Genomic DNA, 21,092 nt, shown 5'->3' on the forward strand with positions numbered 1-21,092 from the left:
GGGGACAAATATATCTTATACTGTAATAATATTAAATAATCTTCTTGTTGGACTTGACACTCAATAAAATGTTGAAAGTTTAACTATTCATTTTATTTATCTATGAAAGATTTATACATAGGCCTAACATTAACAGCAGATCATAGAAAATTGGAATATGTGCAGAAAGTGGTTTAAAGATGTATTTTCACCCAAAAACATGGCAAATGAAGACTTTGAAAGGCCATCTAGCATTTTTAAAGAGTTATTTACTTTCATAGAAAAAACGATGACAAAATAAACGGTTAATTTAACCAAAAACCATTGTCTAACCAGGGAAAAAATGGGAAACCGACAATTTGACTCAATATTTTGCTTAAATTACATTTTTTCAGGAAAATTATTATTACAGTATATTAATTTTTGTTTTGATGCAATTTTTGATCAAACTATTATGTGAGTTATTAAAATGGCATATTCAACCAAAAAAAAACTTTTTTTCAGGCAGACAATATATCTTGTCTAATCTAAGTCTAATATACAAGTTCAGAATGTTGCTATGATTTTCTTAATATTCAAATTTTAAGCGTAATTCTATTTGTTTTAATTTCCCGCCCGATTCACAATAAGCAATCGCCTAACCTGAAAGAGGTCACAGAAGTTATGTCAATGTTGTTACTGTAATTCTAGATTCACGTCCGCATAAAGCGTATCAATCCTTCAGCTTTTTTTAAGTTTCAGTACTTTTCGATCGATTTTTGTGTCAACCACAAAAAGTACCAAGTAAAATGGATGGCATAACCTGATGATAATCAATGCTCTTCTACTCTTTGATAGTCGGTTCGTAGGCTGATACAGAACTTAGTTCTATATCAGCCTACAAACCGGTTCCAAAATACATGGAAACTTTGAACTACGTTGTTTTGTTGAATTGATCTTCACTGTAGGTAGGTGACAAATTAGAATCTTAAATTTAGTATTTAGTTATTACCAGTTTAGACGTTCTAAAGAAGGATACTGGCTTGGATGGAGCAGAAGTGGAAACAGCTATGACAGACAAGAAACTTTGGAGGGCCATGGTGGTTCGAGGACTCCACTCGCCATAAGTAAGTAAGTAAGTAAATAAGTTATTACCAGTTTCGGATGTTGGATCCTGAAGTATCCCTTAATAGGAGTTCTACTCTATAAAATGGTTGGAAGTTATCAGACTCTAAATAATAGATTGTAACAATCATATAGTGGTGTCTGTAGTAATCTTATTTTATTCTCTCAATAATATTTAGGGTACAGCTCTAGTAGGTTACAGTACTGGTGAAAACTATATCTATTTCTGCAATGATGTATTCCTTTTTCCTCCATTGTCTTGACCTTTACATGAACTTTGGTCCAGATCCTAGAATTACATTACACTTCCTTTGTCCTCATCGGCTTTTCATGTTCTTATTCTGTTTAAAAGTAAACAAAGAACACATTTATTTACTTTAATTAATTAAACATTCCCTTTTCAAACATTTTGTCATTTACACCACCAAGTGACACAACACTGATGTTAATCTATTGAATTACTTAATAAGACAATAAATAATAGCTTTTTTTTTCAAGCTTAAAATGTGTTAAAAAATAAAAAATGTGTTTCAGTGAAGCTCTCTGCTGTGATCATTCTTCAAAATGCTAATAGTCGAAAAGTTTTGGTTAGTATCACTTGTGGTAGGATCACTGACGATACACTCAATATTTATATAATATAACAATATTTTTTTACCATATAATTTTGAAGCCTCCGATTGTCCCATGCACGCCTCTGCAAAGGCCCTTAGCAAGGGGCCCTCTGCAATTACCTTCAAGTAGGGTCATGTGAGGCTTTGTTAGCTTCTGTAGAGCTACTTGTTTGGCCTAATCAAGTAGAACAGAGAAAAAAAGCATTAATCATTAATAACAATAGTACACAACAGTGTTTTTTTTACCATATTTTAATGAGGGTGATCCATCCAGCAATTGCTGATCATTAGGGACCCTCATAAACAAAGTCTTATTTCAAGTCTTTGGGATTGGAGTTGTAATTTCGTCCTGAGTAGAATTATTCAAAATTTATTTTATTTACTACAGATGTTGAAAGGGTTTTTCATGAATCAATATTTTTCAAGACACAGATGCAAATTTTCCCTTTTGACTCATCTTTATTATACCTATCATTATTTAGATAACTAGCAGTAATTTCTGTTTTTTTTTTAAATTTTTTTCTCTCTTTTAGACTCTACTACTACTCTTTTGGTTAAGCTATTTTTAACAGACTATTTATATTATATGTTAACACTTTCCCCATTTGTAAAAATTCAAAATACCTCTGTGACATAGATGAGAGAGGCGAGGCACATCATGGTGCAGCTGGCTAAGAGAACCTTTGGATTGTTCCTCCTCAGATTTGGAAAGAAATCCGTAATAAATGTCATAATGGTCTCCATGAGGGTCAACTAAAATCATAATCATTGTTATAGTGCATTGGTGACATACCATTACAATTAATACATAATATAAACAAAAGATGAGTTAATTTTATGAAAGAGGTTCCCCAAAACATGAAAGTTTGAAGTATTAATACAATATAGTGAAAAAAAAATGGAGCACTGGGGAGAGCCCAGTCATCGACTACCGGATGTCTCTTTAACCGAATGAAAGACAATAAATAATAGCTTTTTTTTTCCAAGCTTAAAATGTGTTAAAAAATAAAAAATGTGTTTCAGTGAAACTCTCTGCTGTGATCATTCTTCAAAATGCTAATAGTCGAAAAGTTTTGGTTAGTATCACTTGTGGTAGGATCACTGACGATACACTCAATATTTATATAATATAACAATATTTTTTTACCATATAATTTTGAAGCTTCTGATTGTCCCATACACGCCTCTGCAAAGGCCCTTAGCAAGGGGCCCTCTGCAATTACTCTTCAAGTAGGGTCATGTGAGGCTTTGTTAGCCTCTGTAGAGCCACTTGTTTGGCCTAATCAAGTAGAACAGAGAAAAAAAGCATTAATCATTAATAACAATATGTATTTGTTCATTCATTCATTGTGCAAATTTTCCCTTTTGACTCATCTTTATTATACCTATCATTATTTAGATAACTAGCAGTAATTTCTGTATTACAATTATAATATAATATATATTCTTATCCTTTTCCTGTTCAACCAGATCTGCTATGGTGGAAACTGAACTTTCAGATGTCTTGACCAATGCTTGATGTTTGTCCTCAGGGGCGGATCTAGGATTTTGATAAAGTGGTCCCCAATCTTCCGCTGGAGAGCTGATGAGTTTTAGTCGCTGAAATTAATCAATTAAAAACTAAAATTAGATGTAGTACTTCTCAGAGATGTATTTCATAAATCTATGTTATTTTTTGTACATTTTTTTTTATATTTAAATTGAAATTCCAAAACAAATCTATCTTGTATTTTAGACAAATTACCAAGAGTATAACCATAAGCAAATTCCGCAACCCTGTTCACAGACATATACACCCACAGACATATACACAAGATGCTCTACAAAAAGTCTAAAGCTCTGTCTACACTATTAAACTAGTATGTGTCTAAATATGGTAGTAATACGACATCATCGTGTCTATATAATATTTCAGGTGATCTCCTGTCTACACCTAAAGGTAAAATTTCTAACAATTTTTTTTATCTCTTTTAGACTCTACTACTACTCTTTTAGTTAAGCTATTTTTAACAGACTATTTATATTATATGTTAACACTTTCCCCGTTTGTAAAAATTCAAAATACCTCTGTGACACAGATGAGAGTGGCGAGGCACATCATTGTACAGCTGGCTAAGAGAACCTTTGGATTGTTCCTCCTCAGATTTGGAAAGAAATCCGTAATAAATGTCATAATGGTCTCCATGAGGGTCAACTAAAATCATAATCATTGTTATAGTGCATTGGTGACATACCATTACAATTAATACATAATATAAACAAAAGATGAGTTAATTTTATGAAAGAGGTTCCCCAAAACATGAAAGTTTGAAGTATTAATACAATATAGTGAAAAAAAAATGGAGCACTGGGGAGAGCCCAGTCATCGACTACCGGATGTCTCTTTAACCGAATGAAAGACAATAAATAATAGTTTTTTTTTTCCAAGCTTAAAATGTGTTAAAAAATAAAAAATGTGTTTCAGTGAAACTCTCTGCTGTGATCATTCTTCAAAATGCTAATAGTCGAAAAGTTTTGGTTAGTATCACTTGTGGTAGGATCACTGACGATACACTCAATATTTATATAATATAACAATATTTTTTTACCATATAATTTTGAAGCCTCTGATTGTCCCATACACGCCTCTGCAAAGGCCCGTAGCAAGGGGCCCTCTGCAATTACTCTTCAAGTAGGGTCATGTGAGGCTTTGTTAGCCTCTGTAGAGCCACTTGTTTGGCCTAATCAAGTAGAACAGAGAAAAAAAGCATTAATCATTAATAACAATATGTATTTGTTCATTCATTCATTGTGCAAATTTTCCCTTTTGACTCATCTTTATTATACCTATCATTATTTAGATAACTAGCAGTAATTTCTGTATTACAATTATAATATAATATATATTCTTATCCTTTTCCTGTTCAACCAGATCTGCTATGGTGGAAACTGAACTTTCAGATGTCCTGACCAATGCTTGATGTTTGTCCTCAGGGGCGGATCTAGGATTTTGATAAAGTGGTCCCCAATCTTCCGCTGGAGAGCTGATGAGTTTTAGTCGCTGAAATTAATCAATTAAAAACTAAAATTAGATGTAGTACTTCTCAGAGATGTATTTCATAAATCTATGTTATTTTTTGTACATTTTTTTAAATATTTAAATTGAAATTCCAAAACAAATCTATCTTGTATTTTAGACAAATTACCAAGAGTATAACCATAAGCAAATTCTGCAACCCTGTTCACAGACATATACACCCACAGACATATACACAAGATGCTCTACAAAAAGTCTAAAGCTCTGTCTACACTATCAAACTAGTATGTGTCTAAATATGGTAGTAATACGACATCATCGTGTCTATATAATATTTCAAGTGATCTCCTGTCTACACCTAAAGGTAAAATTTCTAACAATTTTTTTTATCTCTTTTAGACTCTACTACTACTCTTTTAGTTAAGCTATTTTTAACAGACTATTGATATTATCTGTTTAACACTTCCCCCGTTTGTAAAAATTCAAAATACCTCAGTGACACAGATGAGTGACGCGAGGCACATCATTGTACAGCTAGCTAAGAGAACCGTTGGTTTGTTCCTAATCAGATTTGGAAAGAAATCCGTAATAAATGTCATAATGGTCTCCATGAAGGTGAACTAAAATCAAAATCATTGTTATAGTGCATTGGTGACATACCATTACAATTAATACATAATATAAACAAAAGATGAGTTAATTTTATGAAAGAGGTTCCCCAAAACATGAAAGTTTGAAGTATTAATACAATATAGTGAAAAAAAAATGGAGCACTGGGGAGAGCCCAGTCATCGACTACCGGATGTCTCTTTAACCGAATGAAAGACAATAAATAATAGTTTTTTTTTCAAGCTTAAAATGTGTTAAAAAATAAAAAATGTGTTTCATATCAGTGAAGCTCTCTGCTGTGATCATTCTTCAAAATGCTAATAGTCGAAAAGTTTTGGTTAGTATCACTTGTGGTAGGATCACTGACGATACACTCAATATTTATATAATATAACAATATTTTTTTACCATATAATTTTGAAGCCTCTGATTGTCCCATACACGCCTCTGCAAAGGCCCTTAGCAAGAGGCCCTCTGCAATTACTCTTCAAGTAGGGTCATGTGAGGCTTTGTTAGCCTCTGTAGAGCCACTTGTTCGGCCTAATCAAGTAGAACAGAGAAAAAAAGCATTAATCATTAATAACAATATGTATTTTTTCATTCATTCATTGTGCAAATTTTCCCTTTTGACTCATCTTTATTATACCTATCATTATTTAGATAACTAGCAGTAATTTCTGTATTACAATTATAATATAATATATTCTTATCCTTTTCCTGTTCAACCAGATCTGCTATGGTGGAAACTGAACTTTCAGATGTCCTGACCAATGCTTGATGTTTGTCCTCAGGGGCGGATCTAGGATTTTGATAAAGTGGTCCCCAATCCTCCGCTGGAGAGCTGATGAGTTTTAGTCGCTGAAATTAATCAATTAAAAACTAAAATTAGATGTAGTACTTCTCAGAGATGTATTTCATAAATCTATGTTATTTTTTGTACATTTTTTTTTATATTTAAATTGAAATTCCAAAACAAATCTATCTTGTATTTTAGACAAATTACCAAGAGTATAACCATAAGCAAATTCTGCAACCCTGTTCACAGACATATACACCCACAGACATATACACAAGATGCTCTACAAAAAGTCTAAAGCTCTGTCTACACTATCAAACTAGTATGTGTCTAAATATGGTAGTAATACGACATCATCGTGTCTATATATGGGCACATCGCATTTTTTTCACATAAAGTTTGATAGGGTAAACAGAGCTTTATATTACAAGTCTTTGGGAGTGGAATTGTTTTTTGCCGCGAGAAAAAAATCTCAACATCTGATCCCTGGAATAGTAGCAGATCATCTAATCCACCCAGCTACATAAAGATGAAATGATAATTTGATTCGATACCAAATGTTTTTTTTTTCTACTTACTTGAAGGAATGTGCCTGGTGCATTACGCAGCTCTACAATGATGAAGATTGGAACCAGAATTATGGTGGAGCCTGTAATGAGCCATCCAATTGTATGTGCCCAGGTTGGGAAGCCTCCGTTGTAAGATGGAGCATTCCAGTTGACAAAGCTGTACACTTGTACAAACTGTAAAATCAACATATTTCTCAGTCATAGACTTAAGTTAATAAGACAGTCAGTCGACTGCAGTTACACAATCATAGAAAAGCCAAGTGGTCAAGGAATCTCCGAATGCATGCACCAGCATTATTTTTTCTCCTATCAAGTCAAGTCATGACAGAAATCATGAATAGTTCATGATATTAATTATGGCATAAATTATGACATTATAGGGGGTTCTATATAAGTATAGATATCAAATCAATCAAATAGTTTGTGTCAACAAGTTTCGCCAAGACAAATGTGGTGTAGGCTTCAGTCTAAGGAACTGAAGCCCTGGGTTCAATGCCCATCAACATCATCTGTGTTTTTTAATGGTTGAGATTTTGAAAATAATTAGGCTCATGCATTATTCATGATTTCTCTAACCTGATGGGAAGGGGGGGGGGATCACCAAATATGTCTGCAGAAATTGGCGAATTAATTAAAGTTTACTCACACTAAGCAGAGCTGGTGTGATAAAGCACCAACAGACACGCCAGTAATTGAAGAGTTTGTTGTTAACTCTTGCAGAACCAATCATCGTGGAGATGTCTTCCTTGAATCTGTCATAGCCATACACCCAGGATACAATTATGCATTCCATGGAGGCAAAGGTCAACATGACAAAACTAGCTGAGTATGAGTCTAATAGACTCACCCAGTATACTCCAGCCTGTAAAGAGAAATCATATAAGTATCCTGATAATCATGGTAGTTATATATTAAATATTTCAAGTGATCTCCTGTCTACACCTAAAGGTAAAATTTCTAACAATTTTTTTTATCTCTTTTAGACTCTACTACTACTCTTTTAGTTAAGCTATTTTTAACAGACTATTGATATTATCTGTTTAACACTTCCCCCGTTTGTAAAAATTCAAAATACCTCAGTGACACAGATGAGTGAGGCGAGGCACATCATTGTACAGCTAGCTAAGAGAACCTTTGGTTTGTTCCTCCTCAGATTTGGAAAGAAATCCGTAATAAATGTCATAATGGTCTCCATGAGGGTGAACTAAAATAAAAATCATTGTTATAGTGCATTGGTGACATACCATTACAATTAATACATAATATTAACAAAAGATAGGTTAATTTTATGAAAGAGGTTCCCCAAAACATGAAAGTTTAAAGTATTAATACAATATATCATAGAGAGAAAAAAAAGTGATTATTAAAAATATAATTTAATTTAAACCAAAAAGTTGATGCAATATAAACTTGGCCTAACCGATAAAATGGGCTTTCAGTTGACTTTTTTTTTCTTTGAATTAATGTTTCAAATATTTTTGGTCAAAGTGAATAACATTGTTATGTCGTTACAATGGCATAACATATTCAATAAGAAATTGTTTCAAAATGATAGGGATAAAATATTATCTTTATGTACATGTTTATTTTATTTTATTGCTTTCAGTGAAAAAAAAATGGAGCACTGGGGAGAGCCCAGTCATCGACTACCGGATGTCTCTTTAACCGAATGAATTCAACTATATAAATAAACTCTACCTGGGTGTCCAGGCCTAAGGTGAGCAGCATGAAGAAAAACAGGATTGACCAGACTGGTGCTGCAGGCAGCCTAGCAAGGGCTTCTGGGTAGGCAATAAAAGCTAGACCAAAGCCTACACAAAAAAAAAATATTTAGTAGTTTTACATATTGTTTTGAAACCACAACAAAATGTATGTTTTGGTCATCAGGAATAGTCTGCCTTTACACATTAGAAACGATTGATTTTGTAATACTCCCTCTTTCTTGACCACCTCAAGTGATCTTATTAATTACCAGTGTTTCACAAATTTATAGCCTACAAATGTTCATACAGTACCTTGGTCTACAACTTCACTGACTTCTCGTCCCAGTTCATTAGCCATAAAGCCAAGGATGGAAAAGATAACAATTCCAGCGAACACACTGGTCATACAATTGGCTAGGCCTATGAATACGGCGTCACTGTAAAGGTAATCTTATTAATTACTGTCATGGCTGTGAAAATGCTAAATTATCATTATATATATTATTATTAGCATTATCAATATATAATTTTATCATGTAATAAAAAGGTTTTCATGGTGAAAAAACAATTTGAACAAATTTCTGACATCGAAAACCAACTATGTTATGTTAATTTTTTGTACTCATAACGTGATATTAGAATGTGTTTTTCAGCTCCCACCCTTGACCCAGTTTTGATGGATTTTAGGTCCACATTACAACGACCGATGACACATCAGGTTGTATTTCACTTACAAGTAGCAGTTGTTGTGAAACCTGTTGTATGAAGACAATGTCAGTAATCCCCCAAATGATGTACTAAGGGAGAAGAAAATCTGAATTGCTGCGTCCAGCCATACCTAACAAAATAATGAAATGGTGATTATTTGTATTTGTGCGTGTTGTCAAGTGCCATCTTCATCTTATTTTAAATAATGATGTTCAAAAAAAAAAAATGTTTATTTAAAATTGAAAGGTCAGACGGCACCATGGCTTCATGCTGACAAAGAACCAAAACATCGTTATTGTAACCCCTTACTGGGTTCTCTCTAATGAGCACACAAGCTGTGTGTACCTCCATTTTGAAGTCATTATTAGAAAGAGTTGTTCCACCACCAGAACTATGTATGAGGAGAGCTCCAAACTGGTTTGTTCAATTTTTATATGATTTTAAAGGATGGTTTCATAGCTGTATGGGAATACATTATTTAAGTATATGCCTAGACGGAGGTCTGCGCTCTCCGAGTGCATTTCTAGTTGTTTATAAACCGCATCAAAACAATACTGTAATAAAATAGCACCATCATAAAAGCATGAAACATGCATTAGTAGTGTCACTAATACTAAATAGTTGGTTGGTTTGTTATAAGGTAATTTCTAAATTCAGTACAGTACTACTAGTACTACAAGATGAATATTTACAACCATAAACGTTGACAGCAGGTTTAGTTATAATCAGATAACATTACTCAATGTATCACATATACGTGATACCCAAACACAATAAATATAGATAAGTTGTGAAACGTCGCTGTTATATTATTAACAAGTAAGTCAAGTTGAATAGATGTATCCTTTTAAACTTTATACTACCTGGATGAATGACAATATCCACACCCACAATAATATAGAGGTATACCTGATTTAACAAACTTACTTTTGGTTCATAGAGGATTTCCCAGCGTGGGGTGAGGAAGAACATGATGCCATTGTAACTACCTTCCAATGTCAGTCCAAGTATCAAGAAAAGTACCAATACAATGTATGGGAATGTCGCTGTGAAGTATACCACCTATATAAAACAAGACATTCAAACATTAACAATTTATTGGTAGATATACTATAAAATTGAATACAGTACATTTTTCAGTTGTTGCTACTACCACTAGTCAATAAACTGAATAGCTAAACATACAATTTATACCAAGTCACACCTATAGAAATCTCATTGCCAAATCTTAAATTTAAAAAAAGTACCTGTTTTAAGACACACAAAATGACTCAGCCAAATTGTTTAATAAGGAGAGAGGAGTAGCCTATCATTTTAGAATTTTTAGTCTGTGTAACTAATTGTATTTCCTGTCACCCTTTGGTGTTCGTACTTTGTTTAGTTGTTAATGTGACTCATTTGATCTTGAGAATGGTTCCATGATGGTTCCGAAACGTCTTTTTTTTTTGTCACTATATTTTATTTTAAAGTTATATGGTAAATGTCTCTTAATTTATAAGTTTAAATCAACTAAGAAAAGCACCGAATCATGCATTAAATTTAAATTAGCATGGACAAATTGTCTGTATTGAGAGATTAATTTAAAGATCTTCTTTGATATAAATTGAAATATTTTGCATTGCTTACTTTTCCTGAAGATTTAATGCCTTTTTGAAGACAGAAATAGATGATGATCCAAGCAAAGACAAGACAGCTTAGTAATGGCCAAACAACAGTGCCTAATTCACCAATCCCAGAGGCCTCATGGAGGACAGCATTCCTAAAATAAAAATAGTGAGTTTATTGCAACCATTTGACATTACAAAACTTCTGAGCTGATCCCCGTTTCAATTCATCAAAGTTGATTTTATGAATGTAAACGGCTAATGTTCATAAGTACAATATGAACATAGTACTTGATCTATTACCTAGCCATCATATTTTAGAAAGCATTCTAGTAAAAGTACATCACTGTGCTATCACTGATTAAACAGTAATCTAATCAGACATCATTTTTCAACTCTTTATAAAATAAAACTATAAAATTACTTGAAATACTCTTCGCTGGGAAGTTTCCGTTTTGACTTCAATGGATCGATGTAGTTACTTAGATCTATTTCTCCTAGTGCATTAAGTCCAATACTGTAAAAGTCAAGTTGTTCTTCTGAAAGGGAGTCGACACCAACGCATGTGTTGTTCACCGTCATGATCTTGTTACCAGTGCTCAGACACTCGTCGTAGATGCCGTTACACATGTCTGTGTTCCAAGGGTTGTTACATCCGATCCAGGGCAGTTTGTTGGTGAATGAAGCAAACATGTAATACAATATGTATGTTATAATCACATTGTAGTAAATGGCGATAAAAGTTGAAATTAGCACCATTCCGTAACCCATTCCTATACATGACAAAAAGTAAGTTTAAAAATAATGATTCTTCAGGAATAAAGAATAGGAAACCATAGAGAGACCATAGCCTAAACGGTTTCTGGTTTCTAATACAATGTTTCTAAGCACTTTACACACAAAAATGATCCATAAAATAGCCTAAAATAACCAAAAAAAAAAAAAAAGCAGAGGAACCATTTACACCACTCTGTTCTCCAGCACTTTGAAGTTCCTGTATGAGAGCTCGCTGGAACAGTATTCACTGGAGCTCGAGAATAAAGAATTAACAAAATACATTCATATTAGAAAAAAAAGGACTAAAATATTTTATACAAAACTGGCGAAATTTATAAACAGATTTTAAATGAGTTTCCGGTGATGGTGCAGTAACATTCAATGATATTCAAACTAACATGTGAAACGATAAAATGACACTATCTTTGAGAGTAACAAACAATTAGTGGTTAATTTAGAGGACAATTCTATTAAGACACTTTCCCATGACATGAACAAGGGAAATATATTGTGTTTTATCACTTCAATCAACTCCAATTCAAGATACACTTCTATTAAGGGGACACTTTTTGGTCCCAAAGGGTGTTCCCTTAATAGAGGTTCTACTATGATACTATTTATTATCTAGTTAAAACTCCAAAATTCATTAATTAATAATAATATACTGTAGTATAATTTTGTGGTCGGTTACTATTGTAGTATTGAAAACAAATTGAAACCAGTTTTCTGTTTGTTCATTTTGTTGCTGTAGTTAAAGCTTTAACCTAAATGTGTTAAATTAAAATGTAGTGTTGTTTTTATTCATTAATTAGAGTTTTGGATTTCGAACCATCATTTTTTTGATCTACAAAAACGACCTACAGGAGTGGGAAAAAAATAGAAAAAGACATAAGACCGACCTGGACTTTAACTTTCTCCAAAATTGCAAAAGGTTCAGAGTTTATTCAAAACTGAATTTACCTCTAAACATTGGCGATATCCTCCAGACAGTTGCTGGTCCACTGCTGGAGTACTGTCCAAGGCAAAGCTCCATGAAGAACATGGGAAGTCCAGCTAACAACAGCATGGTTGCATAAGGTATAAGGAATGCACCTAAAATTATACATGATTTTATATACATATTCTCATCACACAGTCTGTAGTGTGCAATAATAAGATGAACATTTTACTTTAAAGATGTATTGTCCCTTGAAACACAAAAAATAAAGGTCAAAAGATTCTATTTTAATTTGGCCATATCAAAGTAATATTAAAGTTATTCACTTTAAGTAGAAAAAAAAAAACAAGTTTATGTAATTAACAGGTAAATTAATTTCATTACATTTGTCTGGAAAATCGTCACGAGCGAAAGTAAACAAAACAAATATTTCAAACCACGAGTATGCATTATGCATGATGCTAATTAGGATTGGTTACAACTCGTCACAGTTGAAAAGGTGTTTTCACATAGATCGCGTGGAAGTTTTACGATTATGCATACAGAGTCAGTAGCCAAACAAGCGTGTTGCATTATGAGATATGTTTTGATCGAAAACTTTGACTGGAAGCCAAAGTTATATTTTGAACAAAAAAACATCTGTATTTCAGTTAAATGATTTTTTTTTCAACTAATTTTTGGTGAAAGTTAATACTTCAAAATGACCCACCTTTTTTCAAAATCTTTTTTTTATTTTTTGGGAATTAGTCAAAGAGACAATACATCTTTAATCATATGATTTAATCATTATGATAATGTGATTATGAAAATATAATAAAATAATAATCAGACCAGAGCAATATAGATGAAAACAATATCAAATACTTGATCTGCATAGTAATTTTTCTTAAACCATTCAAAATAATTAATTTTCAAACTGAAACCGTTAACTGTTTCTTTTGTCTTTTTAATGTGAAATAATAATTTTTGTGTTGTTTTTTTTACAGTGAATAACTTTATTAAAACTGCAAAATGTCCTAGGGCCTACCTATTTAAAGTCTGATTTTATTAATATTCATTTTTCATTTTTTTGTGACAATACAAAAGATTTAATTTAGAGATTTAATATTATTTAAGTAATATCCATAATTTTTGCTCAGAAAAAAAAAAATGAAATGTTCAGAAGTCTTAATTAAGGCGAACATATGGTAGGCCTCTAGAAGACCTAGGCCTAGCCTACGCCACATTTTATGTAGACTGCATAGAATAGTATTTAGTACTTATATAGTCTATACTATAGTCTAGGGTTATATAGGCCTAGGCCTGCCCTAGTGGTACAGTAGCGAAGCCTTCAAAACATGCACTTTTATGTTATCTCTAATCTAGGCCTAGGCTAGGCCTATCAATATTTAATACTAATGATGTTTAAAAAGATAAAGATTTTAAACAATAAACACAAACAATTAAGAAGCTTACCACCACCATTTTCATAACACAGGTAAGGGAATCTCCATATATTCCCTAACCCAACAGCATACCCCAGACAAGACAACAGAAAATCTGTTTTCTTATCCCATGTGCCTCTACTTGAGGTGCTGTTTTCACTACTACTACTTTGTCCTTCTTCAAAAAGACTCTTGTCTTTTGGGTCTGATGAGGAATCACTCTCAGTCTCATTCTCAATTTTAAGGGTGCATGCATCCCCCACAGATGTGCTTTCTTGAGATAGGCCTAGGCCTAGGCCTACATCACCCTCTGATTGAGATTCGATGTCCTCAATGTTATCAATCTGCACAAATAGATTAAAAAAAATACATCATAATTAGGCCTAACCTAAACCATTACTAGGCCTGTCGACGGGTTATGTTCTCTCTCCCACCACCTCCTCTCTCCCCTACCCACTCGTCGTCGTGTCATCGTGAAGGAAAACTAATATGAGATGATCCCCAAAATAATATGAAATCGGACATCAGAAGCTTATTGGTTAAAAGTAGACGCCGCCTCACACGTCACACACAACCGCCAACTGTTGTCAAGACAGAACCTGCGCTGTTGTTATGTGCAGATGACATATTTGCGTTATTATTGTCTTATAATATATTTTTTTCTTTTTTTTGTTTTACAAATAATAATTATAGCAATAGAGAGATAATGCAAAATTACTAAAAGTTATAGCTAAAGCCTTATACTAAATAGTATGTGATAAACTTAAATATTTATCTCCGAGTTGTTGACACATGTAGGCCTACGTGATACCCAAACCCAATCACACATTGCGCGCGGACCTTATTTTTTATGCCGTCCCCCCGATGAGCGCCCAATATACTTTTTAAAATAACTGTATTTTCGCCTAAATCTTAAATAAAATAAAACCAAACTATACAGTTTGTAGGAAATGATATTCAAGAATAACTTACTGGTGCTACTTGAATAAAACGAATCTTTAATGTCGACATTTTGATTAGCAAAATTGTAAATGATAAATAACTATAGTATGCTCTACAACTTGCAAACTAACTCGCAGGTCAATTGTTACGTTATTGCAGTCGTCATCGAAACAAGCGATGTTTGCCATCGTACATAGAAAGTTGCGTAAGATATGCGCAGATTGTAATTTTTGTGTTGTGATTCAGATTTATTATATTCACATTTTTTCAAATGTTTTCGGGTATACAAAATATACAATAACAAAAAAAACCACAAAGTCTAATATTGCTTCTAAAAAATATCTCAATAATTTAAAAGTGTAAATAAATTAGCAATAAAGTCTTTAGTAGACTTGGGAAAACAATAAAAAAAACGTTATTTACAATCATATTAAAATGTATCTTTCTAAATTGATCCCAAATAATGGTGATGTATAAAAAGCAGAACGATTTTCAAAGAAGTTCAGATTGTCATGAACTTAAATATACTTATACTATACTTAAATATTCATTTTCAGTATAGTATTTACTACCATGGTCTATCCTCTCCATTTCAAACAATTATGAAAAACGAATAAACGGATGTTCAGGGCGAAAATGCGTTTCCAAAATAAATGGTGGCATATAAAATGCTGAATGGTCTTCAGCTCTGTCTATACACTACAGCATATTTGGGTATATCACTACCATTGGCCACATCGCACTTTTTTGTCAAACTAGTTTGATAGTGTAGACATAGTTTATTGAGTTGACTTTATTTCGAGTTTCGATTTCGATTACAGTATGCATTGTTTCAGTGCTAAATTCAAAATTTCATATATCAAATTATCTTTTAAAAGCCGGTATGTGTTTTAGACATTTATTTATTTAACATTTTACATAATAAAGAAATGTAACATTGACTTTTGTTACGATTTATTTTATATTATATTGGACTATGTTTTTTCGAGATCTAATCGGAAAGATTTCACGCAATGAGGTTTTTACAAATGGTGCGTAATTATACCATCTTTGATTTTACTCAACATAGAGGGCGCATTAATAAACTGTTGTTGATTGGTTAGAAGTTTTTCATCGACGTGTCTGGTTGGTTGTTCGTGCGCGTATATATATCATTTAGAGAGAGATTAAGGGGAAAAAAATTAATTTGATTTTGTCGTCTGCGCGCTGCTTGATGATCTATTCTAGTAGGAGGCTAGCACAGCCCTTATTTCAATGTTGGAAAAACATGCTTTTTTATCTTAATTAAAGCTCACTATATTATCTAGGTATGTACAAATATTATTTTAATTAATAGTAAATAATAATAATAGGCCTAGTAAATTTCATTTTTATTTATTAAATTCAAACATACAGGAGGGCTGCGGATGATTTTTTTTAAGCATGCATGTGTGATGAATTTGTTGGTCGTCGAGAGGAGCGGGTCGAGAGCTGCTGCATGCTAGGCTAGCCATCCTGTCTAGCCTCCCTCTTCGTGCCCACCACCAGCCCAGTACTAGGGCTAGGGTAAATAGGCCTAGCCTAGGGTAGGCTAGAAAGGATTAAATACACATGATGTGTATTTATTTAATCAACCCGTCAACTCGATGGCAATAATTAATATTCAATAATGCACCAACAACAACATTCAACAACAAGTCGACAATGTATTTTTTTTGGGGAACAGACGACCGGGACCACGGACGATCGGGCCCAAGACGATCGGGCCCAGAAAACGTGGTCCCGATCGTCTTTAGCGTTGGGCCCGATCGTCATACCAGTTGGGCCCGATCGTCCAGTGTTTTCAGAACCATGTTGGGTCCGATCGTCTTACCAGTTGGTCCCGATCGTCTTAGCGTTGGGCCCGATAGTCGTTTGTGTTATATAAAATAATGTGCCACATTTCATCATTTTTAATTCCTACTGCTAGTGTCAACGTGCTTTTCTTGCGTAATTGAGATTTTAATTAAAAAGGTTAATTAGATTTTTTTCTGATTTTATCATAATTTTCCCCTAACCTAATTAACACTACTGGTTTTAAGAATTTCTTACCAATACTCTCGATTTATGAATAAATGTGATTGATTTGATTGTTATTATTGTGTTGTTTGTATTCGCGTATTTATTTTTTAAAATTTTCTGAGAATGTTTTGGGCCCGATCGTCTTGTTTGTTGGGCCCGATCGTCTGGGCCCGATCGTCTCTGGGCCCGATCGTCTTTCACCCTTGATGGGCCCGATCGTCTCACGATTTGGGCCCGATCGTCTTGAAGTGGGCCCGATCGTCTGGGCCCGATCGTCCGTGGTCCCGATCGTCTGAGGCCTAGCTAGGCCTGGCCCTATGCCTAGGCCTAGCCTAGATAGGCCTGTTGTAAGGCCTAATTATTAGGCATAGGCCTATGTCTATTTAGTTGTGTTCTTCCAGCCTAGGTCTAGGCTAGGCTATGCCGGCCCCTAATTAATAATAAGTAGGGTATTGAGATTGAGAAATATAATAATTTAATATTATTTTACCCACAGCATGCAGAAGACTTTTAAAATGTCTAAAGACAACATGCAGTCCCACCACACATCCTTTGTTGATAGCGATGTAAAAAAACAAAATTTGCCCGCACGTCTTCGCACTCAGAGAAGAGTATTGCAATGATAGCATTTCCAGCTGAAACAATACGGGAAAGACAGGTAACTAAATGATTAAATACTCGTAAATTTAAATAAATTATTATTATTATTTACCAGAATCATATTATTATTATGGCTGCTGAGAAATGATATTCCTATGTTTGTTTTATTATAATGTCCAAACATACATAACTTAGGCCTACTATTGTACAGTATTTATGTATTTGATGGAATCTCTATTTTTAATAAAAGCAAAATCAAATTTCACTTTACAAATAAAAAATGTTTATTTGTTTACTGTAGTTATCTGTAGTTATCTGTATTGTTGTAGGCTAGAGAAAAGAGGCTTGTGATATAAGAATGGGGTTTACACCTGCCCACAAATACATTATAGAAATATTGGCCCAAAACACAGATTTTGATGCTCAGGCGGTAGAGGAATTTGTCCTGGATTCAGCCAAGGTAGGCCTTTGCAAGTGCTTTTGTTACTGCCTGGTTGTTTTTCTTACCATTTTACTCTCAGTCTCGTATAAAGCTTTAAGGGAAGGTTTAGTTCATGTCTTAAAGTCATCACACCATTTCCTTCTATTCTATCTAGGCCTTCCAGGATCTCTTTGTAATTGGAAGTATTCCCATCAAATATCAAGTGATGAGAGCCATCCCAACCTCTCCCCAGAATATCTTGCTTTCCACTGCTCTATGTCCATCAACAAATAATTAATTTTTTTTCAACCACTTATTAGAACTTTTTCCATCCACTAGTAAGAAAGAAAAGCCTACACAGATTGAATAATTTTATAATGTATTTTGTGTTTTACTTTTTTTATTCCTCTTTTTAAGAAATCTATTTATAGCACATGGAATTGTTTTCAGGATTCTTGGACAAAAATGATTTAAGGGTATTGATGTTTTTTGTCCAAGAAATAGAACCCCCTGGCTTTGGTGAGTATTTGTGTATATAATCAATTTAGTACATAAAGGGTTTGTTTGACAGAATGTGGGAGATTTTTAAAGTGGTGAATGGAAAGAGACAGCGAGAGGCCTCAATTGACTCTTATTCCTATACTAGAGTGAAAACATGGAAAAGAAGTAATAATGTACAGTGGAATCTCCCAAATACTGACCACCTAGTAAAAGTGATTTTCTTGCTGAACATATTTTAGGGAAACCAAATCATGAATTCCATTCCGTTGTCAGTCTGGAAGAAAAATTATACTGTATATATGATTGAAAATGTTCATCTGGTTTGTAGTAATAAGTTATTAGAAATGTTCTTTTTTTCAAACCAACAATTAGTGTGTAAACTAACCTTGACAGTATTTTGTAAACTTTGATCCAAACTGTTTGACGATTGTAGTTAGTGGGAAAGATAGACGGGTTGTGTGGAAATAGTTTAATGATGATTAATTATATTTTGTTTAGACTCTGGGGAGAAGCCTTGGTCTTCCTAAAGGAACCAAGATGCAAGGTATTATCGTGACTGATGGCACCTGTGAAGCTCTTACAGGCAGATGTCTATACTTTATCAAGTCTGATGTGGCCAGTGCCATTAATCCTGGAAATGTTCATGAGGTTGGGACAATTTTCTTTAAATTAATATTTTTTAATGTTTTTTTTGTTAAAAATGTGTTACTGTAATTAGATTCTACTATACCTGATCTTAACACATACGGTAAAATGTCTTCATGCAGGTACATTGCACAGCCATTTATTTTAATCAATGATTGTTCACTTTGTTTTCATTTATTTATTTTTTTCTTTTTGAATTTCGAAATAAAAATACCAGTTGATATTCAAAGAACCTCTTTAATTCCAATAAATATAGATTCAGGGATTGAATAAAACTAAAACATTAACATTTAGATAGCGACCATCAATGAAAAGCTCATAATCAATGGCGTACACATACTCTCATAACATTTTTTATAATAAAAAGTCTTTAAATGTTTTTAAAACAGGCTTACAAAAAATACAAAATAGTGTGATTGAATCAGTCAATATTTTCAATTCTAAGAACCTCATTGTTAAACTTCTTTTCTTGTTTATTATTCTAATAGTTGGTAAACTTTGGCAACTTCAGCTGTGCCAATGCAGGTACTATGACTGTTCTTCATTCTATCCAGCAACTACTCAGGAAAGTGCATAACCCGGCAGCACATGCTCTTGATGATTGGGGAGCTCTTTCAGAAACACCTATTGGCAAAAAGACAAGACAGAATTTTCTTGATTCTTTTGATACATTTATTGACTTTATTAATGGTGAGTGATACAATTAAAAATTTGTTGAATTCTCTTTTTTAACTAAACAATCAACCTGTTATTTGGTTCCAGGACGATTCGGCCCACTTATGGGCCGAAACATCCCACTTTGTGGGCCGAAACGTCTCACTTCAGACCAAATTCATATTCCTTTTTTTTTAGTATTTATCAAGTTTTTAAAGGTGTTTAACAATCCGTATTTTATTGATATTGACAATGTTGATATAATAATAAATTACTAAAAAAACGTAATTTTATATTCAATTTATTACTTCGAAAACCTTGTTTAATTCATGCATTCGCCAAGCGGCCAACAGAGGCCGTAACTTGTTTACATTGTTCGCATGACTAAAAAATGATCATTTCGACAATGCTTTCAAAATGTTTGCTTTATTGCATCTTTATCCCTAGTAGTACTACCTCATGTCTCTCTGAAAATAAAGTTTTGGGGAAAAAGCTTATTTTATGCTTATAAAATGCATCAAAGCAAATAAATTTAAGTGTGCCGAATCGTCTCAGGGCCAAATAGTCCCGGGCCGAATCGTCCCAGGGGCTGATTGCAATAAAGGTCTTAACCGCGGTCTTAGACTTAAGCCCAAGATGAAACCCTTAGCAACGATGGTCTTATATTTAAGACCATTGCAATAAGAAGTCTTAGCCTTAGAATTTCAGCGCCGTGGTCTTAGATTCTAAGCCTCCTCCAGGCAGGCTTACGCTAACCGCGCGACGCGAGCGCTCTTAGGCTAGCTAGTAATTAATTTCATGGCGAAATTAACTTCTTTAAATACTGCTGTGAATTGATTTTATGATACTAGTGTAGAAAAGGGGTATTGAACTATAAGACATGTGTATTATTATTTGTATCCACCAATTGTTTCAATAGATAAAATCTATATAGGCCCACACCTACCTGACGATCAATTTCTTTTAGCGGTCCACAACCGCACCAAAAAGCTGTACGCATATTCTCCATACGCGGCCTAGCGCTACACTATTTTGACCAAGAAAAGACTACATATAGTAGCATATATAAAATTTATTTTTTTGAAATATTTGTTTGTAAACGTTAAGCATGTATTAATTAACCAATATTCACTATCAAATTACATACAATTTTGTTGCCAATATTTTTAATTATTTGCTAAAATCTCCTAGTATTTACGTAATCTTAACGCTATTGAATAGGCAGTGTGTCCACATTCATGCATTAAAATGGCCTCAATTGTCCTACTGAGGAGCTTGTCGCTACTCCTTATTGTTAAATTACTCTATTTGCACTTGTTGGTATAGCGCCCTCATTTGTCGGTAACTATAGGCTGGTTTGATTGTTTGAAATTCTTTCCTATAAAAGTCTCAGTTAAGACCGCTATATTGCAATCGAATTTGCTGAGAGGCTTAACTAAGACTTTCGCG

At 33.5% G+C, this 21,092-nt stretch overlaps 1 protein-coding gene across 1 annotated transcript; it reads right to left on the minus strand.

The window, feature by feature from the left end:
- Positions 1-5,784: 5,784 nt before the first annotated feature.
- LOC144858717 (sodium- and chloride-dependent neutral and basic amino acid transporter B(0+)-like) lies at positions 5,785-14,851 on the minus strand. Its single transcript, XM_078714814.1, has 14 exons — positions 14,813-14,851; positions 13,872-14,184; positions 12,440-12,571; positions 11,127-11,475; positions 10,725-10,857; positions 10,026-10,160; positions 9,125-9,228; positions 8,703-8,827; positions 8,386-8,498; positions 7,763-7,891; positions 7,334-7,549; positions 6,697-6,861; positions 6,009-6,180; positions 5,785-5,862 (listed from the first exon to the last, which is right to left on the minus strand). The coding sequence occupies exons 1-14, from the start codon at positions 14,849-14,851 to the stop codon at positions 5,810-5,812; spliced, it is 2,178 nt and encodes a 725-aa protein (XP_078570940.1). The 3' UTR covers positions 5,785-5,809.
- Positions 14,852-21,092: the final 6,241 nt, after the last annotated feature.

The sequence above is a fragment of the Antedon bifida genome, chromosome 2 (genome assembly GCF_963402885.1).
Source record: "Antedon bifida chromosome 2, ecAntBifi1.1, whole genome shotgun sequence".
In the NCBI taxonomy this organism is placed as follows: Eukaryota; Metazoa; Echinodermata; class Crinoidea; order Comatulida; family Antedonidae; genus Antedon; species Antedon bifida.